The sequence below is a fragment of the Gigantopelta aegis genome, chromosome 3, assembly GCF_016097555.1.
Source record: "Gigantopelta aegis isolate Gae_Host chromosome 3, Gae_host_genome, whole genome shotgun sequence".
NCBI classification, from domain to species: Eukaryota; Metazoa; Mollusca; class Gastropoda; order Neomphalida; family Peltospiridae; genus Gigantopelta; species Gigantopelta aegis.
The window spans coordinates 28,415,945-28,441,672 of NC_054701.1; the positions used below are offsets into that span (position 1 = coordinate 28,415,945).

At 34.0% G+C, this 25,728-nt stretch overlaps 1 protein-coding gene across 1 annotated transcript; it reads right to left on the reverse strand.

The window, feature by feature from the left end:
• Positions 1-871: 871 nt before the first annotated feature.
• Positions 872-25,181, reverse strand: LOC121389675 (rasGAP-activating-like protein 1). The gene is made up of 20 exons (XM_041521327.1): positions 25,051-25,181; positions 22,964-23,020; positions 21,732-21,845; positions 19,657-19,724; positions 17,927-18,059; positions 17,408-17,489; positions 16,725-16,859; positions 15,524-15,624; positions 15,008-15,122; positions 13,076-13,229; positions 11,908-11,972; positions 9,695-9,804; positions 8,731-8,920; positions 8,021-8,158; positions 6,621-6,759; positions 5,766-5,947; positions 5,161-5,298; positions 4,112-4,247; positions 3,226-3,346; positions 872-2,505 (listed from the first exon to the last, which is right to left on the reverse strand). The coding sequence occupies exons 1-20, from the start codon at positions 25,116-25,118 to the stop codon at positions 2,364-2,366; spliced, it is 2,388 nt and encodes a 795-aa protein (XP_041377261.1). The 5' UTR covers positions 25,119-25,181; the 3' UTR covers positions 872-2,363.
• Positions 25,182-25,728: the final 547 nt, after the last annotated feature.

The window sequence follows — 25,728 nt, forward strand, 5'->3', positions numbered from 1 at the left end:
ATACAGGATTGCAAACGAATCACTGAACATTTTTACATGGGATTACAACCAATATTGTGGGTAGAAAATGTTTCAGGCCAGTTAATTTTGCCCAAATATCACTATCAATTTTGCTCAAATTTGAGTATTTGCTCCAGCAGGGGGGCAGATGGAGAGGGGCAGATCAATTGTCCCCAACCCTACCTTGTATGCTTAATATGTATTCTAGAGCTGGAGAGAAGTAACCCTGCAGAGTATTAATTAGTAGACGACAGGCAACGATTTTTGATACAACCACCATCCACTTTTTTCTATGCTTACAGTTATACACCTTATTACATTCAGTTGATATAGCTGCCCCATTTACTCCGACGGCCTCCAACTTTCCAAGATAACGAACACACTGGACACATTATACCATTTTTTAAACACAGGCAAAGGATGATGGCCCACGGACAGGACAGTGTAAGCTAGGTTTTTTTATGTACACATGTAATGTAAATCATAAAATATTAGCGTTCTAAATAAGTGACATGTTAGCAACATAAAACTTCAGCGAGGTCATCATATCAAACACTAATTTAAAATAATATAAATAATAATAAGCGTAAGTTGTATAATCAGCTGAAAATAGTAGAAAATTGCAGTAACAATTGTTGCTTGCTATCCTTTTGGTTTAATCAGTAATATGTATCCACTGCTGTGTGTTTAACCGGCCTCGGTGGCATCGTGGTAGATACAGGGTTTGCAGCCTGGTACCGGCTCCCACCCAGTCAGTTTTAACAACTCAATTGGTAGGTGTAAGGCCACTACACACTCTTTTCTCTCACTAACCACTAACAACTAACCCACTGTCCTGGACAGACAGCCCAGATAGCCCAGGACAGCATGCTTGAACCTTAATTGGATATAAGTACGAACATAAATTAAAATGTTGTGTGTTCAGTTAATCACCAACAAAACAATTGTCCAAAAGATTTTTGAAAATATTAATGTTTTGTATGGCCTCGCTAAAGCAGCTAAAATTTTATGCTCACTAATATTTCTTGATTTACAGTGTTTTGTTGTGAAGTACTATTTGGAACATGAAAAACCAAACTGCAATTGGTTTTACTAAAAATATTTGATATACTATGTGCAGCAAAAATGAGGGGGGGGGGGGGGGATAGGAATCCATTTCATATTATAATAACATTTTCATCAACATTAGTATATCTACTTGATGTAACATGTAACAGATTAAAGCATTAAAAAGCTGTCGAATATACATTGCACATGTAAGGTTAGTAATAAAAATAACTTAGCTGCATAGATGGGTGAGGTAAATATCATAAAAAAGAGAAACTGCTAAAATTAAACAGAACACTGTTGGAATACGCTAACATAAAAAAACATGTCAGAGATTGCAAAGACTGGTTTGATATTTGTAAACGTAACTAGATATGCAACATTATAATTATAAAAAAGGTCACTTAAATAAAACAGACAGACAAGGCCTACAGATGGCATTCAGTTATTACATTCCAATGTGTATATCATACATTGTAACTATATACAAGGACTATTGCATATACAGGCGACATACCGTAGCTTCAACCGGTCTTTAGATCTCACTAGTTTGGGTGCAACAAGTTTCTTTGTCTGTTTGGAGCACAGCAAGATCCTTTTAGTTAGTACAGTAATGTTATTAATGGCTGCTGAAGAATTGTGAATATTCAGAAATGCATTTGAAGTTATTTAAAATCTAATTAAAGCTTAACATTTCAGTGATTTTGAGGTGAAATATTCGGAGGTCAGTATGTTTGTACTTACTTTAGGCATGATGATTTTGGGCATATATATTTTGAGCACAAGGTTTATCGTTGTGACTTTGCTGCAATCTAATGCCCGTTTTCAATATTTTATTTTTATGTGCACTATACTCCAGTTGTCCATATTTTTTTATGACCATATCAGATTCTATGGTAGTACAGGACTTTCATTGCATTGTTCTGTTCTTGAATGTTTAATGAATTATGTTTTGCTGTAGAAGGGTGTGTTTCTTTAAATAGTAATAACTTATGATACAGGGATGTTTTTCCTTCCATAATTGTCTGATGACCAATCTTTCACTGTTATTCATGGTTGTTCTGTGACTATGATTTTGTGACAGTACAGTAATGTTTTTCCTTCACTTTCTCTGTTCATTGTTATTGGCAGTTCATGTGAATTTAAAGCTGTCTAAACAACACACAAATAGAGTGATGGTTTGCATGAAATATTGTGCCCTGTTTGTGGTTATTGTTTATAGTTACTGTTTATGGCAGGAGTGTTTTCCCATTCCAACATCTGTTCACAGCTCTTCCATGATAAAAGATTGATCAAAATGCTACAGTGTTTTGCTATCAGGCATGTTTGAAGGAATCATGTGACATCTCCAGCTGCTGAATGATATCTAAAATCTGGGAAATGTTTTCCAGTTTCCGCTCCATGTCCACATCCGCACCCTGGTCTGTGAGCTGCAACTGTAAATCCATCTGCTGTTTTCTGACAACAAAATATATTTCAGTCAATAAATAACAGCTTATTATGACTAACCAATTGTGGAAAAAAAAGAAGCCAAAACTGATTTTGAATTATGCATGTTAGTGCTGAAATAACAAGTCTAAAACATGTTTTTTTAATTAGATGATGCAAAGATTAAGGTAAAATCAAATTATTGTCAGTTGTTATTATTATTTAACCTTAATGAGGGAGGGAAGGAAGGAAATGTTTGATTTAACGACGCACTCAACACATTTTATTTACAGTTATATGGCATCGGACATATGGTTAAGGACCACACAGGTATTGAGAGAGGAAACCTGCTGTCGCCACTTCATGGGCTACTCTTTTTGCTTAGCAGCAAGGGATCTTTCATATGCACCATACCACAGACAGGATAGTACATACCACGGCCTTTGTTACACCAGTTGTGGAGCACTGGCTGGAACGAGAAATAGCCCAATGGGTCCACCTACGGGGATCGATCCCAGACTGACCGTTAATGATGGAGGGTGAGGTTATAACAAACATAGAGTTATATTTCCCTGCCACATTTTTCCATTTACAGTGGAATGATGGGACTACATGTACCAAACCTAAACTGTTAATGCATTCTATAATTTTCTGATATATGTTTTGGACATACTGTTATTATTGTAAATTTCCAGTCTATTAGTACTATGTGTGCATTTAAAACTCATTATCATCTGAACGGTAACCAACCTGAGATTGTGTTTTCCATTCTGCAGCTGTGAATAAATAATCTGAGTTTCCACTCTTGGGTCTAAAGGATCCTGCCAGTCACCAAGCATAACACCGTGGTACGTCTGACTGCAACCAGGGGCTGAAACGTCATGTCACTTGATCAGCGGTTTCATAATTCCACATTTACTCTTTATGCTTAACAAATAATCAGCTATAAAAGCTGTGTCTGCCATTATTAAACTCACAGTACTTAATATTAGAATAACTAATGGCAATGACCCTTGTTTTAAGTCAAATACGTTCACTTTTTTCTTTTTTTCGACAGTCACAGCCTTTTTTAGACAGTTAAATTACACATTACTTACAACTTCATGATTAAGTATCAATTTGAACAAATAGAATTTTCTGTCTGGTCATGCTGGCCTGGTGTTTACAGAATTAAAATGGTTGTATGGACCACAGTACTATTGCACTCACTCTCTTATAACTCAGTTACACGTCTGGTTAATGTTTTTACAGTTCATACTTGCGTTGACTGTAAACATCCAGTGAGTCCTGGATCACGATTGAACCGAGAATGAGAAATCGAGCTTAACGGTCTGAGTTTGTCTTGTTTAACACCACCACTAGAGCACATTGTTTAATTAATCATTGGCTATTGGATGTCAAACATTAGGTAATTCTAACACGTAATCATCAGATGAAACCTGCTACATTTTTCCCAATGCAGCAAGGGTTCTTTTTTAAAAGCACTTTCTCACAGACAGGAAAGCACATACCATGGCCTTTGACCAGTTGTGGTGCATTGGTTGGAACAAAAAACAAAATCCAATCAGTTGAATGGATCCTCCCACTATCTACTTGTAATTATTTCTAGAACACCTGTCATCAGTGTTTGACATACCAGATGGTGGTGGTCTGTGACAGCAACTCCATTTCTCTCCTTTGTACACCCCGGGGTGGTACGTCTCCACGCGGCACACATTGTACTGACACGTCTTTCTGATCGCAGACATCCAGAACGTCAGCTCATTCACATCCTTAGTTCAAAAATATATAATTCATTTCAATCTGCTTCAAGCTTTAACATTCTCAAAAATGTGTATTTAATTAAAACACAGCTAACTACTACAGTGATAAATATATTTTATTTTATACTACTCACAAATGTGATAAGCTGGTTTCTGTTGACAAAAATATCTTGATCCTGGTAGGTAACCATGTGAGGACTTTGTTTAATATGTTAAAGTGCCAATAAAATATCATGTTTAAAATGGAATACACTAGTAGTCATTACATTTTTTAAAATGTTTTTGTTACTGAACACAAAGCAGGAACAGCCCTAATTTGAATTAGACTATCAGGTACTGTATTAAACTGGGAAACAGCACTGGCTTGACGAGAAATAGCTCAATAAGCTCACCGACAGGGATCAATCCAAAATCATTTCATTTCAACTTATTTTCCTGCTTTTAATCCAATTAAGGTTCAAGCACAGTGTCCTGGGCACACACCTCAGCTATCTATGCTGTCTGTACAGGACGGTGGGTTAGTTGTTAATTGTTAGTGGTTAGTGAGAGAGAAGAGGGTGCAGTGGCCTTACACCTACCCATTGAGTCGTTAAAACCTGCTCTGGGTGGGAGCTGGTACCAGGTTGTGAACCCTGTACCTATCAGCTTTATGTTCGATGGCTTAACCACGATGCCACTGAGGCCAGTACTACTTATTAAAAAAGAGTGAGGGAAGAGAGAGAGAGAGAGAGAGAGAGAGAGAGAGAGAGAGAGAGAGAGAGAGAGAGAGAGAGAGAGAGAGAGAGAGAGAGAGAGAGAGAGAGAGAGAGAGAAAACATGGGGAAAAAAATGAAATTAGCATATATATTTTTGTAGAGTACTGGATTAATGTGCAGTTTAGGATTTTATCTGTACCACCCAACAGAATGAAAATTATTCACACCGTTGCCTGGAAGTACAAGACATCGATTCCATCGTCTGAGTTACGAATCAGAATCTGGCCCATGTTTAATTTGTTGAACGCGCCATAGTCAACTTTCTCCACAGCACAGATCTGTGATACAGGAACTGACTTCTGATCCTGGTATACAGAAATTTACTGTCAGCACAACATACAGACAAGGGATGATTAAAGCTATCAGTACCAGCTGACTGCATTGATGAAATTAATTAATTTTGGTAACTTGGTCAACGTTTAGTTACAAATAATAAATGGTTAAGTTGTGACATTTAATACCTTGCTTATGGATATATTATCTTGTCTTAATTAAACTTCAGCATATCTCTATTAACTGCTATTTGTACTAACAAAATATGTGTTTGTGAAAATGGTTAAAATAATTAAGGTTAAAAAAAACTCATCCTTGGTGTGCATTAATTTCACAAATAAAAACATTTTACATTGCAATAATTTTAATTTGTTGAATAAAACCTAAAAAAATAAAACTATAAACAGAAATAAAGCCACCACATGAGACGTAACATTAACAATACTTGCAACATTATCTGTATATTTCTGGAGGTTTTAAAAAAGAAATACACATATACCTGTTCAGAGCTGAATTTTGCATAGGTAAGAGAATCACAGGTGAGCCAGAAATTGCACTTTTTCAGAACGAGCAGCCGGAGCAGGTATTTGCTGCGGTACCGACATATGAGCAGAACACCTTGCTTTAAGATCACAGAGCGCGAGCCGAGTTCACGACACTGTCCTGAGTCGTAGTGAGAATCTGAAAGAAATGAAAACATATCAAACACAAAAAAAGAGAGAATATTTACATAAATGGACTGTCCTGACTTTGCTACTACTGTGACATTTTTCCAGCCATCACAACACTTTTTAACAATTAAAATTGCATATTAATTACATTTTTTTGCTTAGAAAATCAATATCTGGATATTCAGTGGAAGTGTCATTGATCTAATGTCTGTAGTAACACAAATTTTGAAAATGTATGATCGTAATGGGAAGCAAAATCCAGTTTGAACTAAATGTAATGTTTTATTTATTATATAATTAGTAATTAAAAAGCTTTCTCAGCCAAACCATGTTACTATGGAAGGAAAGTTAGGATATTCCCTTTATATTTCTTAAATCTAGATCATATTATACAACATGACGCAACTCGACTATCGTGTTGAATCGCGTTGTGTAATGTGTATTAAAAAAAGAGTTGTCTGTGACAGATTATTAATTGGTCCAATAACATTTGACAACAGCCATTGTATGGCTCATGACACAACGTGACCCTCAAGTTGAGTCGCACTGTATAATGTGATCTAGGCTCTATCGTTTATAAAATCACTGATGCATCATAGACACTGTATCATTAGGGTTATTTACAAATTAGACCATACACTATAATAAAACTTAAAGGAGTTCAATGAGAAGATGGCAAGTACCTTCGGGATCCTCCAAAGCCACCAGTTCATCAATGAAGTCGCGAGCCTGCAGCACATAGGTTCTGATAACACGTTCGAGAGGATGTAGCCACGTCTCCTTGCCGTGCTGCACTGTCAGATTGCCAATACTTTGGGTCACCTGAAATAGTTGATGATTGTAATGCATGGGTTTTACAAGTCAAAATAACGAATGGCCATTTATCATGACACCTGGATTAAAATGTTTTTATTTATTGCTATTTCGTGATACAAAATTAACTGTTTGACTGGCACTGATTTGTGTTCTTGCTTGACCATACAGGTCCTACTAAACACAGGCTCAATATATAAACCAAAGATATTACGATGATCAGTTGAATTCCTGTTTTCACTCTGTTCAGATATAGACAGTAAACAAAGATGGATGTGGAGTAACCTTGTTATAACAAATTTGTGTTAAAAATTTAAAACAATTAAAAAAACTTTAAAATCTAATTACAAAGAATCTAAACTTTTATAAAATGATCTGATCTGATTCCAAATGACAAACAAATAATAAAGTAGCATGCCATTTCTTGTTATTCCAAAATCATGAATTTCAACTGAATGCAAAATTCAGACTTATGGACTTGAACAAGCACATCTTGAATTGGCTGATGTCAGCGTATAACAAGGACCATATGTGCTGTTTTGTGAGGAACACTTTGTTCTACACTGAAAAATAAATATATAGTGTTTTCCCTAGGTGGTTTTAGCATGGTGCAGCACCGTGCCTCAATAGTCTAGCACCATCTTGTCTTAATCAGCGCCATGCTGTCCTGAGATTAAACAAGCCTTTTTCAGTAATTAATTCTAAAAGTGCCTTTATAAAACACCCAAAAAGGTATAATTAATTAATAAAATATGGCTTTTATATCTTTTGCCATTCATTTATTAAAGCAAGCACATAAATTAAATTAATGTTTATTTTAATTTTAAAAAATTTGTTGTATTTTTAATGAAAAACAAGTGCCCTGAAAATGGTGAAAATGCCCCAAAAGTGTTTGGTCTACCATGCCTTGCCTAATTTCTAGGGAAATCACTAAATATAGTTTGCCAAAAATTAAGTTTTTTTTTTTGTAAAATAAATTTATGTCAGTCATATAAATTTATATGAAATGTAACATGATTAACTTTAAGCTGTTTCACTCTGAAATGTTTTAATTGTATTTGCTACGAGCATAGCTATTTGATGTGCCACACTATAAACAGTTATCTGCCCTTTATCTCTTTTTAACCCACAATACCAAAATGTAGCTATTCTAATTGTTGCAAGTTGCAATTATGTTGATTAGCATTAAGTTTATAAGAATAATTAAAATATGTTCAAACAAGCAATAAGCAACTGTGATAATGCATATTTAACTAAAAGTAGCGTCTACCTTGGCAAGCAGTGTGAGTGTCCTGCTTATTTTCCCATTCGGGTGGATTGTATTGAAAGCATATAGCTTTGGTGCTAGAATAGCTGGAGCAAAGAATCTCAAAAACAAGAATCCACTGACTGCCAGGTAGGGTGTGTCCTGCAACAGAATGAGTGTGTTGTTAATATACTACATCAAACACAATAACGTACTAGTAATATCACGATTGGTTTGGTGGTATAATATCTAAAACACAATATCTTATATGACAGAAACACTAGAAAATCAAGAGGTGGTGTATACTGCAATGGTTTGTACTTACGGTAATAGTTAAAACAGCATGTCTCAAATGCCACCCCTCACCACATTATTTTGCAATTTTTAAAAACAGAATTATGTACATATTGCATTTCATGTCATACTGTTACCATTATAATTGTAATATTGTGAAAAATAAAAGTTAAATAAAAAAGCATTCTTAGACTACTGCTAATTTAAAAACAAGCATGTCCTCTACTGTACCCAACACATTGACTTATCACTTATGTTCAAGTGCCATAAATCTGTTGAAAATGGTCATATCCTCATGAAAGTCAAACTTGAACTGTATCCATACATGATAATGCTAATGGAATGTCTCTTTTACAAAAAAATTAATTGCAAAATGATAAGCAATTTAAAATTGACATTTCCTGTTAAATGTCTTGACATGACAGATTCAGATAAAATACCTCATGTGTGTCTTCTGGCCATTTTTCTCGGACAGCCTCTTGAAGATTCTTGAACACAATCCTCATGGTACGAGGACACTTCTTAGCAGAGTTGAAGATGCTGTCCATGATTTCAGACAGATATCCTTCCATCACTCCCTGACTTGAGGACAACACCTCTTCCTCTGATTCTCTGTAAATACTGTGTCTTCTGTCAATACAAAATCACATTCACGGTAAATACTGTGTCTTCTGTCAACACAAAAACCAAATGTGTTAAACACACAGGAATCCTAAACTAATTTCAAACTTTATCACAATTAGGATTTTAAATCCCTCTAATATGAACATAGATTCGAAATGAATGAATGAATAAATGAATGTTTAACGACACCCCAGCACGAAAAATACATCGGCTATTGGGTGTCAAACTATGGTAATGCAAACAAATAAAGTGATGATCAACATCAATATAAGAATTCAAGATTTAAATAAAAACAGTGTAAAGAACTGTGCAAAAATACAAATATCACAGATAGATACTGACTTTTACTCAAAACTTCAATTTTGTTCTGTATTGGCCATTCTCAAAGAGAATGTTACACCCCTGCCCCACAGTGAGGTTACAGCACGCGCAGGGGCATAGATTCCAAATGATCAAAATAATAAGGAGAATTGGCTGACAGCTTTTAATGGTAAATTAGTCTTTTACTCTGTTTACATTAGACATTATTCATACTTAAACACTGATTTTCTTGTGAAGAAAGGGCATTTGATTGCACCAAAGTCAACGTGATACATGCTGTGACAAAATATGTATGCCAAGAATAATCATGTCCAAATGATGTACAAACATGCTGACATCAAAACTTTTCACCTTTTCACCAAAACCACTGAAATGTTCAGCTTCAATGAGATTAAAATAACTTGAAATGTAAATATTGTGAATAGCTATCATGCTTCATATAAATTTAATGTAACTTGCCTTCGAGTACTGTTTACCCGATGAGGATCAAGCTCAACATTCTTCTTCTCAGAAAATATTCTGTCTATCACAGTGGAAAGTGTCTCATGTAGATACGGCATACCTACAATCTTTAAATATAATCTTTAGCATTAACATAACTGGCAGTCTGGGAGATAGCTAGGAAGGGAAGGACCTAGCAGAAAATTTCACTGATGATCCCAATCTGTTACTAACTAACTTGTTGAGTCCCATTATATTTTAAAACCAAGGCCATTTTACTGTTATACCTCTGCTGACAACAGTTTATAAGTTGTTGGGTTTTTTGGTGGGGGTGGATCCATTAAAAAAACAACAACAAACAAACAAACAAAAAACCCCACATTAAGTTTTAAGAATTTTAAAACATAACTGAATGTGTTGTCTTTCATCCTGGTAAAGCTACTTCAACAATAATGTATTTTGAAGTTTATATAAGAATTTGTACTTGAATGAACAAGTATCACTGTTACAGTAATAGATATAATATTATATATATATTTTAATCGTAAGTCGCACTTATAACATTTGTTATATTTAGCCTATTTTAGTAAACATTTGGTAAAGATTAATTTTCTTTAAAAGAAATTTTAGATTTACAAATTTTTGGGGGTAATTTAAATGTGATGGAACTGTAGTTAAATATGAACATGGAGACCTTTCGTAAGAAGAAAATAATGACATAAAATTATCCAAAAGGAAGTTTACACTAAAAGGTTAAAAAACAACATTGATTTTATGAAGAAACCAAAACAGCTTTTGGAAAACAATACAGTTTACCTGTAAAGCTGGATAACAACAAAGTACTTTGGCATGCACTTCACAAATGAACAGATTTATAGAGGGAATAATAGTCTACAGGCTAAAATTATTTTCAATATCAACAATTGGTTTAAAGTTAATAATTGAAAGTTTTAAGATTGCTTTCTTTTTCAAACTGTGTTCATGTCCATTTTGGAAAAGAATATTATTATGATATTGATAATTAATCTTAACCATTTAACCTATAATTCATTTCTTAGTGTACCCATATTTATCCTATAACTTGTCCGGGAGGAACATAGCCCAGTGGTACAGTGCTCGCTTGATGCGTGGACGGTGTGGGATCGATCCCCGCCGGTGGGCGCAATGGGCTATTTCACATTCCAGCCAGTGCACCATGACTGGTATGTTAAAGGCCATGGTATGTACTACCCTGTGTGTGGGATGGTGCTTATAAAAGATCCCTTGCTGATAATCGAAAAGAGTAGTCCATGAAGTGGCGACAGGGGGTTTCCTCTCTCAATATCTGTGTGGTTCTTAACCATATGTCTGATGCCATATCACCATAAATAAAATGTGTTGAGTGTGTTGTTAAATAAAACATGTCTTTCTTTCCTATAACTTGCCCATGATATCCATGTCATAAACCCATGTGATAATTTAGTGTATTAACCCATGTAATAATGGTATGCAAATTAAAGGTACGGTATATGCAAATTTGCAATAATGTGTTGCTGTTAATGGGTCATTCGTTTACAAGCCAGCAAGACCTGTATACTTGAGCGTAACGTTTTCATAAGATTTAGTTAAAATGCGTGATGTCAGACTAATTTGTGCTAATCGTGGTGACGTCATATTGCTGATGGAGGTGACTTTACTCTTTAGTACTGTAATTTAATAAATATCGAATGAAAATGTTATTTTGGAATTGTTATAGGATAAATAGAATTCACCACTCACATTTTTTAATATGTAAAATATCAACCTCATCTAGTTGATTGGTATTTGTCTTGACAGAGCCTCGACAAATACCGATTAACATAGACTCAGTTGATATTTTTCATATTAAAAACACCCATGATGTTTCCTCTATATACTGATTTTATAAACTATGATTATTCTCAATAGTATATTTTAAATCTGATTTAATAAATTTCAAATGGAACATATACACTGGCGTAACAATTTTAGAAAACAGTAAAAAAATAAAAAAAATAAAACATCCTTCCCAAAACCAAACCATTAATGATTGTAAATGTCTTGTATACTGATATTCTAATGTTGTTAATTCATTAAATCACAACAAATTTCAAGAGAAATATATGGTATTATGATATTTAGGGCATAATTTATTATACATCATATACTAGATACCAAGTTACAATGTACATAATTAAATTAGAACTGGGTATTTTTTTTACTATTACACCAACCTTCATGAACTGGTCCATGGATTTAGTGGCCAAACTGTTACCTCTGAATAGAGTATTTGGGTCAGCTGAAATAATATGCAAAAAGCATGCTAACATTAGCCTACAAATAGCAGCACACTCACTCTACTAAGGCAGGGCAGTTGCCAGTACTGCACACCCACCAGTCAACCAACAAGGTTGGTATCGCCTTTCATCATATCCTCAAAACCATGCAAACAAGTCTTAAAATAAATAAATTTACTTCATATCTACTTTCTAAACATCTCAGAAAAATAGAATCACATGCACATGTTTGGTATAATTCAAAACAGCTTACCTAAGTATTAGGATTTTTAAAATCCCTCATGCAAACAAAGATAAATAACTTTACTTCACGTCCAACAAAAACTTTTAATGTACTTATGGAAACAAATAAGGGAACACAATGTTATGTAATTTGAGACCAAAATTAATTCACTACTAGAGTGGTTGTTCCTATATAAAATACAGAGATGTATTGTGAGACTGAATATCAGTAATGTGAGACTGAATGTCAGTAAAGTGGGACTGAATGTCAGTAATGTGAGACTGAATGTCAGTAAAGTGAGACTAAATGTCAGTAATGTGGCACTGAATGTCAGTAATGTGGGACTAAATGTCAGTAACATGGGACTGAATGTCAGTAATGTGGGACTGAATGTCAGTAATGTTGGACTGAATGTCAGTAACGTGGGACTGAATGTCAGTAATGTGAGACTGAATGTCAGTAATGTGAGACTGAATGTCAGTAATGTGGGGTTGACTGCCAGTAACACGGTTAATTTCCTGATTCTGTGGATGGGGATTTTGGTTTCAGTCAATATTTGGTGTTCCCTTATTTTCTTCTCTTAGTATAATAGCAGAATCACATGCATGTGGTTGATATAAATCTCAACAACAATATCTCACAGTCAGGGTTTATAAGCTTTATAACAAACAGATTAAATTACTTTATTTCATATTTGACTAAAAAAAAACGCAAACAGACTTGCATGCACATATTTGGTAAGAATCAAGATAACTTTACCTCAATAGCAGGGTTTTCAATCCCTCATGCAAACAGTACACATTTTTTTATTTAATGTATACCAAACTTTGAATAAAAGCAAAAAATCACATGCACTATACTCTTAACACAGTATGTAACTACCTGTTTCCTGGATGTCTTTAACAGTAACTTGATGTAGGTATTCCACCACAGCATGGCCAAGGAAGAAACGGATGAGGGACGCAGCCACTTCACTCAATTCCAGCGTCCGGTATTCCTCCAACACGTGCCATATCACCAGACCCAGGTCTCTGGACTGTGAGAAGAAAGTAAACTCATTTTTCTCATGCTAATATTTCATACTCATTGTATTTAGTTGAGATTACACAAGTTAAACAAACTACTAAATCATTATACAAGCCTTGACAAAAAATGCTTATGTTGAGCAAAACCACTGGTTTAATGAGTAAACTAAAAACTCAGGGCTAGCTCAGGGTGAGCAGAAAATTTCACCAAATTATCTATTAAAGGGACAGACCCTAGTTTTTAAACACCAATGCATATTTTTCACTATTAGGGCCATTTATGATCACTGAAATAAAACTTTACTTATATATTATTGTTTAGATAATCGATTTCTGTACAGTCGAAGTGTTTCTGGTTATCCTGGTGTTTCTAATATCATAAAATGCATTTTTCATATTTTTAAAAACGCATGTGCAGGCGCGGATTTAGTGGGGGGCCCAAGGGGCCCAGGCCCCCCCCCCTATTTTTGGAGTCAAGTTATTATTATTTTTTAACTATAGCATACACTAGAGTGGAATTACACAAAAATGCACTTATTTCCCAAGAGTCTTTAAATTATATTTTGTTCATGAAAATCGTCTTAAAGGGACATTCCTGAGTTTGCTGCAATTTTTAAAATGGTATCGACCAACAGAGACTTTTTAATGATTGTAATTACATAACAAATATATGTTTCTGCATACACATTGGCTCAGTTGTTCAAAGCAATGTATATTACTGAAACAAATGTTTCGATATTTCGTCCCATTTACCGGCAGCCGCAGTCAACGGAAAACCAGCCTAATATGGGAAGGAGAGATGACCACTTTAACTTTAAAAAAAAGAAGAGACCAGAGTTTATGAAATTTTGAAGATAACAAAAACAGTATCACAATACCAAAACCATACGTTAATATAGCTATTTTGTTACTCAGATGCGAGGAAATCGCGTTTCAAGCCACTTAAATTTCAAAATTTCACAGGGGAGCATGCCCCCGGACCCCCCCCTAGAAATCTCGGGTGCTTCGTGCCCCCCCTATTTAAAAATCATGGATCAGCGCCTGATGTGCGTCTGAGAAATAATAGTTTTGGAGTCAAGTTTTAGTCTAATTTTAACAATATTTCACTGTTTCAATGTCACAGACTCTTGTTACACTCCCTTGTAATGTTATCCAAATGTGTTATAGGTTTGTAACTTAACCAAACTTAATGTCCATTTTAACAGGTTGAAACTAGGGTCTGCGCCTTTAAAAGCAACAAATCACAAAAACCCTGTTACTTTCAAACAAAATATTAATCATTACAAGAAATTTAGTTGTCAAATTAAAATAAAATTTGTCAATTCTTTTTAAAATTGTAACTGGAAAATTTGACAAATGGCAGCTGATAATAACCACTGGTTGTCTTTTGATCAATATGGGTTCAAATAATGAATGGTAATAATAAAGTTTCTGTCTAAAGCCACAAGATGTTCCTGACATTTAATCAATATATTATTGACATCAGCAGGAGAAAACTGAATAAGAATGTAGCATTCAAAACAGCAAGAAAAACTGATGAAAGGAAAAGCAAATTTAGTAAAAAAAAAAAAACCCATATACCATGATATGCTGACTGTAAGGAATAAAAACTGAAAAGTTAATTACAGCTTAGGTCATAATCAATGACATGGTAGCAAAATCAATGTAATACATGTTAGTTTCCTCAGTAAACTGTATTTAGAATGTTACATTTAAAACCAAATTATATTTTAGTTTTTCTGTTGACTAAGTGATTGAATGATATGTGCCCAAACTGAACTGTAGGTACCTGTTCTGCAACAGCCTGTATGAGTAAATGTGTCAGAGGTTGATAACATGATGCAGGAAGCACGTTTTCCTCCAACAGCTGAAACTTCATCCGAAGCTTTCCACGCTCAATTTTGCTGCAGTAAAAAATACATTTAAAGTCAATGAACTTATTTGTAATAGGGAAAAAAACACAAGTTAAAAAGAATTCAGCATTTATTTCAATTATGGTAAACTAAAAATAATCGTGCATCTGCAAAATTTCACATTTTATTTTTAATTAAAAATGATTGGTATGCATAATGTTAATTAAAAAAAAAAAAATTGCATAATTAAAAATCATTTTAACATATAGAAACAGAAACAATAAATGTCAAAACCATTTTTAAAAATCATTTTTAATTTTAAAAAATGAATATGGTCAAATGTTTCCCAATAGCTTATAAAATGACAAATAAAACTAAGTCATCTAAACGTATGATGTTACATTAGAAATTCCCAAACATAGTGATATGTTTATAAATAATATATAACAGACCTGTTTCTTCGGATCACACTGTCTGTGAGCGGTTTGTGACACACAGAGTGCCAGCTTTTCACAAGAGAGCCACATGGAATGTCAACCATAGTAAGATAGATCTAAAACAAAAACACAACTCCAATTACTTATCATTATAATAATAATCATGTATTTACAACAGAAAAATTATTATGTTACATCAAAGCATTTTCTACTTCAGACCTGCAATAACATAAAATGTTTAATATTTTTATAAATACATGTCTGTTATATGTAATTCATGTGTTGAATCTACAAGTTTTTTTGCAACTAAAGAGATGAATTAGTAAATTATCATCAAACAAAACTAGAACTGTATCCATGTGAAATTGGATGGATGGATGGATGGATGAATATAAATGTTATGGAAGGGATGGATAAGCCTACCACTACATGCAGTATCAATACATAAGAACAGTTCCATATTATTAACAAATTTCTTAAAAAGTGTAAAAAAAAGGTTTGATAACTTTGTAATTATCAATTATAACATGTAGATTTAATATTGGAAAATAACCTTGACCTTAGACGCAGAGAGGTAAAACACAAACTCATTCAAGATGCCATGATTCTATTACTATATATGAAGTTTTATGAAAATCGGATGAGAAATGAAGTCGCTGAATGGTGACATCATATTTCTACTTTTAGTAAGTGATCTTGACACTGAGTGGTGAACTGCAACCATGCTCAAGATACCATGATCCTATTTCATTTATATATGAAGAAGAAGGAAATATTTTATTTAATGACGCACCCAACACATTTTATAAGGTTATATGGTGTCAGACATATGGTTAACGACCACACAGATTTTGAGAGAGGAAACCCGCTGTCGCCACATGGGCTACTCTTTTTGATTAGCAGCAAGGGATCTTTTACATGCATCATCCCACAGACAGGATAGTACATGTCACGGCCTTTGTTACACCAGTTGTGGAGCACTGGCTGGAACGATTACATATGAAGTTTCATGAAAATCGCATGAGAAATAAAGTTGCTAGAGCAGGGACGTCATCATGTCACGTACATATATTATATCCCCTCAACTAGCAGGGACGTCGTCATGTCACGTACATATACTATAACCCCTTGACTAGCAGGGACGTTGTCATGTCACGTACATATACTATATCCCCTCGTCTACTCGCGGCAAAAGATAATAATAATAATTTTTTACCCTGCCCATGAAGTCATCACTTCTAATTCGATCTTTGTCCATGACTGTGAGAGTAACAGTCAACTCTGAGTCAATGCATGGCATTGGAAATTCAAAAGTTTCATGCCATTCAGGAAAGCGAGTTTTTTTCTGGCTCTAAATAAAACAAAGAGAATAAAAATCAAAGTCAAAATTCGAAATTATATTTTATCCCCTCTTGCATACTGTATAATAAATACATGTACACACAATTATGTTTAGAGGTTGCATGTTGTATTATTATGAAAAATGGAATGTAGATTTAATGGAACCACAATTCACCACAACTACATGATAATGTTGATGCAAAAATTGTCATTGACATGTGGTCTAGTGTTAGAAAGAAAAACACCAATGCCATTCATAGTACCCACCTGATAGTATTCAGTTGGGTTTTAAACTAAAGATTAATTTATCAGTAACAGAATGTTAATTTTAAATGCTTTTGATTTTTTAAAAATTATATTTTTTTAACGTAAAAATATTATTAATGAAAAGTTGTTACTTTTAAGTAGTTGTGGGTTTTTTTTATAACAAAGAGTTTGTCATAAAACCAACTATAAAGATCCCATTTACTGTTATATATAAAATGGCCAAACTAACAGATACCAACTGTGAATTTTGATAAAATGTTTTACAATGCAGCTATGTATGAATCAACTCACTGAGGTAGTTCGTGTTTGACCAAGACATTCCACTGTTATATACGGGTCAGAATATCCAGTCTTGTCCTTTGGGGCAAGGTCCCTGTGTTAACAAAAAACAATGAATACGATAATAACAAAAATAAACTGAGATGACAATACCAAGCTTAAACACAACTCACTCAAAACCTTAAGTTTTAAAACATATATGCTATTTTAAAGATGTACAAATGTTGGGGAAGTGTAGTTTACATGAGTATATAAGCAGGGTTTCTACCAGAGAGTACAAAGAGTAAAATTACGTTCCCTAAAATCTTGCAAAGTACTGGGTATATATATATATTTTAAATTATTTTTAGATGGATAACAGTAAAAGAACAGCTGTTTAAACTGTTAAAGCACATGAATTTTAAAACATTTCAAACCCATAACCTCCTAAATGGGGAACTTATGGTCCATTTTGTTTTTATTATGTACCCTCAAATAATTTTCTGGCAGAAGTGCATGACATTATATAATGAAATCCACACCGATACATACCTGCCTTCAATAACTGTGATAACAAAGTAAGGGTCCATGTTCTCTGACTCCCGAATCCCATATTCCAGCAAGATTTCACCTTGTATCTCCCAGTCTTTGTCAACTTTCCACAAAGGAAACCAATCTTCCACCCCTAAAAATTCATAATGATTTTCATAAATATGTATTAAATACCACAGCTGATACATAAATTACATTGTATTACTATTACTAACGAGCAATCATTATAGATTAAAAAAAAATATATATATATATATTGGAAATTCTCAAGCAATACTAACATCAAAGAGCAGGCATGTCAGTGACACTTGATGAAATCAGCTGAAAGCTTTGCGAACTGTGCGCAAAGCGGACAGTACACAGCCAAAGGCCGTGAGGGGGGAGGATCAAGGATGGGGGATTGCCCCCTCCACATGTGGGGGTTTGGGGGTGCTCCCCTAGGTTTTTTTTTTAAAATTGATGCTCTCAGGGGCTCTCTCCTGGCACTTTAGAGTAAAAAAAAGAACATGAACAATAGATGTTTAAAAGATAAATTCATAATATTTATCACATTAAGTTTTCAAAATTACAAAAACTGAATAAACAATACAGACAGGCAGACAGTAAAACTGAGTTAACCATACCTTAAAGTGACAAACAAGTATTGTCAGGACCAATTTAGTTGAGTAAGAACTAGGAAGTTCTTCAGTTGATAAACCAATCACAAGTACTGTACTAGCAAGTTCTTTAGATGATCAATCAATGACAAATGTTAACTGTAGGCAGTTCAATAACAAATGCTAAGTAGTAAAAGTTCAATTGTTGATACATCAGAAATAATATGTAGGCTGTTCTTTAGTTCAGTTGATCAACAACAAATGTTAAGCAGTAGAAGTTCTCTTGTTGATCAATGTAATCCAGTAATTGTTTAAAAGAAACATGTACATCAGAGATTGTTCACAATTTTCCAATAATTCGATCGCCTAATAGCTAGATTCACCGAATGTTTCTTTACTTTGGTAGCATGCTCTACGAGTGCAACACACCCTCGTGAACCGTAATTAATCAAGTCATTACAGTAAACACACAGTGCCTTACCCGGAATGTCACATTTTCTAACGATATTGCCCAAGCTGTCAACAATGTTTTCAATGTTTTTTCCGATTTTGATGTCAAGTTTCACCGTTTTTTTAAGCCATGTCCATTTAAACTTATTTTTCACTAATTTGTCGATTTCTTGAACTCGCGATTCCTCGTCCTTAGCCAATAATTTTACCATGTTAGCCTAATCAATAATGTTCGCATGCTTACCACCATGAAAAGCTTTAAGTAGTGCAATCATTACTGCTCTTGTGATTGGTCAAACCTGTTTCATTTCATTATGCCCATCCAATGGCTAGTGATTTTACATATGGCCTGCTATAGTGTCGAACCAAAGCCTGTTGTTTTTACAAGTGGCTGGTCTCGATTACAGGTCTAAAGCGTGAAGTAACCCAACACGGCACGAAAGCAAATTAGAAATATTGAGAAAAATGTATTTAGACCATCTGAGTGAAAAATAAAGGTACCTACACCCCCCCCCCCCCCCCCCCCCCCCCCCCCCCCCTCCAAAAAACCTCCTCGGATTTGGACGATTCACAGAAACTACCTAAATGGCTTTCAAGTCCATGGATTTCCGCAGATCTGCGGAAGATTGTCATGCCTGAAAGAGTTTCATAGACTATATGAAAGAATGGAACTGCACAGGTTACCTTTAGCACTGGAATTCTGCTGAAGCAGGAATCTGCTGATTGAGACTCTACCAATGATGTCATCACCACTGTAAACAACAATGGAAACAATAAATAAAGGAAAGACACATTTCTTAAACACATCAGCACATTGTAAACTAAGGCTATTTGATGTCACTTACCCGGTAATCAAAAGAGACACAGAGGCAGAGAGACAGAGACAGAGACAGAGACAGACAGAGAGAGAGAGAGAGAGAGAGAGAGAGAGAGAGAGAGAGAGAGAGAGAGAGAGAGAGAGAGAGAGAGAGAGAGAGAGAGAGAGAGAGAGACACACACACACACAAAACGGGAACTTACTGCCATCACACAGGCTACTTATTTTTATTTACTTCATTTTTCATGCACACACTTTCCAAGACACACAAGACACACCATGACCACTGATGTGTCAGTCATGATGCACACGGGACGGGAAAAACCCAAAGTCCATCAAGCCGACTAATCATATGAGCCACTACGCCTCAGATGAGTACTCAGCATCTGTGAACTACATCATGTCCCCAATAGATATTTATCAATAACCAACAATGATATATTATTGTCAGAAACTTAGATTCAAGTGTTTGCAATGGACTGAATTTGCAATAATTTAATAAAAATATATATATATATATATATTTATCCTAATGCTATTTATGTTTACAAGAAAAATCAAAATTAACTCAACTGAACTAAACTAAGGAAACATAAAATTAAAAACACATTGGACATTAACTTGCCTTCAAAAAATGTCTTAAAGGGACAGACCCTAGATTTTAAACACTCATAGATGAGAATGCCCCATCCCAAAAAATCCTGAAATTTACAGAGGTTTATTTAGAACATTGTTTAAACGACATACTGTTTAGCAGGTTATAAATAATAATGCAAGGTAGTCAAGGGTACAGGGGGAATGCTCTCCTGGACAATTTTGAAAATATAATGACCTGAAAGCCGATTTTCTGGCATCTGAGTAAAAATATTAATCCTTTTCTAATTATTGGTTTAGATAATTTTTAAGGGTTTTCTAGTTATTTTATTTTGGTGGTTTCACAATATTTTTATCTATCTTAAATTCTATAATCCAGTTTATATTTTTAAAGTAGTTGATACACATTAGTTATCAAGAAACATCTTTGCCACCTCTTGTCTCTTACATCTACAGCCTGCATTTTGAACCAAATATCGAATTATGTTGTATGTAGTGTTATTAATCATTTGTTAAAAATGTGTACCAGACCAAAAAATGTTTTCTACCATTCTTTTTTTGCTTATTTGTAGGCTATGGCTAAACGTTACATTAAAAAAAAAAATTAATCGTTAATTTTCGGAAGTGTTTTTTGTCCTTGACTTTGTATTATTAAATATTATATTATGTATGATGAGACGTAACAATGGCTGCCATATTGGAATTTCACCGCTGGCACTTGTTTGGCTGACCAGTTACGCGAGGGAGCATCGACCAGCGTACGCTGCTGTAGTCCAACCAAATACACACATTTACACTGCTAACAGATCTCAGAGATCAAAACTGACCAATGGTGATGAAGATAACATACGTGGATAATATAACCGTGGCCATGTTGGAATCGTCGAAATGCTGATTGGTATAAAACCTGGACTATTGGGTAAGTATAAAATACGGATTACTGGGTTGGTATAAAACCCGGACTTCTGGTGTGAAATGTAGCAGATTTTAACAAAACCTGGACCATAATCGGACAGCGCAAAAATCCAGAATTCTGGAAAAATATGAAGGATTCTCATCTATGAACACCAAGGCACTATTAAAGTCATTATGATCACTGAAATCAAACTTTACTTAAATTTTATTGTTTACTTTATCCATTTCCATACAACCAAAGTTTTTCTGGTCAGCCTGGTGATTTTTGGTCTATTTTTAATGGTATTTCACCATTCAACTTCACAGACTCTTGTTTTATTCTCTTGTAATATTATCCAAATGTGTTATAGGTTTGTAACTGAACCAAACTCAGTGTCCATTTTTATGGGTTGAAACTAGGGTCTGCGCCTTTAATAAAATATACGGTACCAACCTAACTTTGTCTTCATCATATACATAAATAGCTAAATCCTGAAACCCAAATGGCATGTGCAGTTTGAACTCCTCGGCCCAGAGAGGCTGCAAACTCTTATACACTGTCACTGTCCTGAAATAGAAATAGAAGAATTTATTTTAACAACAGGTGATAAAACATTATCACATACAAATCATCTAAGATGTAAATAACAGCTGAAAGGCCTCAAAATAACTTGTTTATTTACACAATATTTGAAGAAAAAACTTGGGATAGTTTTCTCTGTTATTGAATACTTAACTTGACCTCTAAACCATGGTCTGTAGTCACTGTCATGAGTTATAACAAGTCTAGTTAAATTGAAAAGAAACAAATTTATATAATTTGTGCCAGACATCCAATTTGTTCCACTTCAACATAATCACTACATAGTACAGAGTTTTATATTTTATCACAATGGAACCTGCCTAAACCAGTAATACCAGAAACCTGTTAAAACTGGTCACATTTTTTAGTCGTAGATTTCTCCCTATTTATTCAGTGTATCAAAACTTTAAATAAACCTGTACATTCTGGAAAATGGATTGATTTTTCTTTATCAACACAATTAACATGCAAAAACTGGAGAGTCAAAAATGACACTGAACTTCTCCTGAATAAAAATGTCACAATGCCAACCGACTATTGCATCAATGTCCAACAAGGACAGTAGAAATTTTGGCAGTCTAGTCACAAAAACAATGTCACCAGATAATTACGAAAACATTTTGTAATGCTCGTTATCATTATCAATTGTATTCTCAAATTTGTCGCTTATTTATTGTGTTACAAAAGTGATAACTTATTTTGAGCCACCATACAGTGATACTAGAAACAGTTTATTGCTTTTAAAAAAAGAAGAATTTATCAATAACTAGGCCATGACCCAATACTCTAAATAAAATAATCTGATATAGCTGATTTCTTTAACACCTAACCAATCATTTAAAATTGCACATAAACATACTAAAATCATAATCAGTTCACTTTTTTGTTTTTACAATTCTAGAAAAATTTCACAACCAAATTATATATTTTTTAGAATTTTGGATTTGGAAATTCTAAACAATGCATTTTATAAAATAGTGACCAAATTACAAACCTTGGATATATCAGATCCCTCTCTAAACTGGATAAATGTTGATGCCCAAAGTGATCCAGTTTAGACAGGTTCCACTTTACTTATAAACATAAGAAACATGACACTTTACCTGGCTATGACTTCATTATCCACTTTGATAACACAGTACGGATCGCTTTTTCCATTTCTGAAAAATAGTAATTTCTTTTTTTTAAAGCATGTTCAAGTTACAAAATTTAATGTGTAATTTTTTGAAGTGTTACATACAGTATCTATGGAAACAATATTGGCATCTAGGGAGATTTCATTGCTTGCTTGAACATAATTTTGGTGATAATTTCTATGCATGTGACAAACGTTTGTTTATTTTTTATCACACAAAAGTTGAAGTCACAAATATTCAAATGTGCATATTGCATACAATTGACACATTCACCGATATAGGTTCCCAACTGCAACAGGGAACCTAAGAATATATGCTCATTTATTATGCCAACATTTTACTAGACATCGGCCAAAAAAATTTGCAAAGAACTGTCAGTATTAGGGAGATGTTGTGGCCTCCCTTTCATGTTGTCATTCACCTTTATTTTTTTTGCACCCATTTATGTTTTTGCACCTAACTATATTTTACTGCACCCAGCTTCATTTCTACCCACTCTGCTATTTCAAAATTTACTTTTTTTACACTATGAAGAGACTGATCTGCACATTCAGCATAAAAGAAAACAATCTTCTTGTCACATGATTCTCCAAGCCAATCAAGCTGTATATGGGTGTGTATTAGCCTACGTTTCAAGTCCATAAATACCATCATATGAAGAGGGGTTAGCCACTACATAGTTAACAAAACAAAACAAAAGTTAAGAAAATACAATAAAATAACGCCATGTATGGAAATGCAACACTGATGAAAACGTATCAGCCAGTCCAGGCTACAAATGCTTTTAATGATACATAATTTAATCAATATTTTTTAACAGCCTCTATTAAATCCATACCAGTGTCCATTTGCTTGTTTGATACACACAATAAAAGTTATATTTTATTTGAGCAATCTGCAGCCGAAATCATTTATTTAGTGCAAAATTTGTCATGTGATCAACACGGTCATTACATCTTTGGTGTCTACTGACTCGTCTGATATTTTATCTTCAGTAGCAGATTTAATTGGTCATAACTGATGATTTTTTATTTCCTGCAATTTGTTTATTCTGTAAATCCTAATAAAAGATTAAAATGTTTTTATTTTGTCTGGGATATCACTGCTTACAAAAACAATGGAAGTGGTAGTGAACATCATTACAATAATCTATTTTGGGTGCTAAATAATATTTACCCTGTCTTTATAAAAATGAAACTACATTTATCATCTAACAATACTTATGTGATTGATTGATTTGAAAATGATAAAAATAAAGGGGACCACTTTCAAAAATCTGTACTCTTTTTCAGCTATCTTAAAATCTGTATTGAAATATAATATTTGTACTTTGATCAGTTCACCGAATTGAATGTCCATGATTCATTCTGTTGAACAACAGACTGAAATTAGCTCTATATATCTATTTTGTGTTCAATTCAACTAAAAAGTTGAGTTGGCTTATACACACAGTAACAATGGTTTTGTATGAGATATTCAGGATAAAATAATTAAGGGTTTGGCCTATCCAAAGTTGGCTAAAACACAACAATAATGCTTTGCAAATGTTTTTATGATGGGTTTTTTTTTTTTTTTAGGGGGGGGGGGGATGGTGTCACACACACACCCCTTTATTTTTCACCTATTGAGAACACTGAGTGACACTGTTAGTAGTGTTACTCTGGTTAGGTTAATTCTTTAAAATCTTGATTTATTTGTGATATTCAATATAGCCTAAAAATAATTGGCATTGTCAAGTTAAGTACAATTTAATAGAACAATCAGAAAAATCTAAATATTAATTTAAAGACTTCCGTTGTTAGGCGAGTGTGTTTGCGTGTATTGGGGAGGGGAGAGAGAGGGAAATATCCGCCCGGTGCCCCCCTTCATTCATTCCATATATAAGCCCCATTAAAAAATACCTCTTTACATTGATTTTGGGAGGGGCGGGGGACCAGGTGGATATTTTCCGAGAAGGGTAACAACGATTTGCTTGTTTGCACCGGAAGTGAGAAAAAATTAACACGAAAACCTTGCTAGGAAACATTTTGTTTTTGTAAAATCGTTGTACTTACAAGTCTTTTGCTAATAAATTTTTTGCTTCTGATATTCGAAGGTACAAAGTGGTGTGCTTAGAGCACATGACTGACCATTGGCATTGCGTAAACTTTAATATCTATTTTGAGCAGAAAACATCATATTTTTATTATTATTGACAGCTATCAAGAGTTATCTTTCTTCTTCTTTTTCTTCTTCTTGTATACGGAATTTCCTCCATTAAATGAGTCTCCTTTTTTGTAGCATATTTTCAGAAAATTGCTACAAATGAGTAGTTTATTTGGTCAATATCCATAAGCGTATGAAACGTTTAATGTAAACGGTTGCACAACAGGCCCATAGGAACGATATGGGGACTGGAGGTAGGGGACAAGCCATAGTTGGGAGTGGGGGAGGGGCAAAATATTTTTTGGTAAAGTAACAATGTTTTAATAATAATAATAATAATAATAATAATAATAATAATAATCTTTATTTAAAGAAGGTTACACAAATAATAGTACACTAATCTCCCTTGTGACCTTCTGTCTAATAAGTATTAAACATTATTACTCAACATATAATTAAATAAACAATGTAATAATAAAACACAACATAATTATTCTTCATTAAATGCATCGATTCTATAAGGCAAATACTCATGATGCATACATAATTAATACAATTTTGTTTACATATACAAACAAATGTTATCA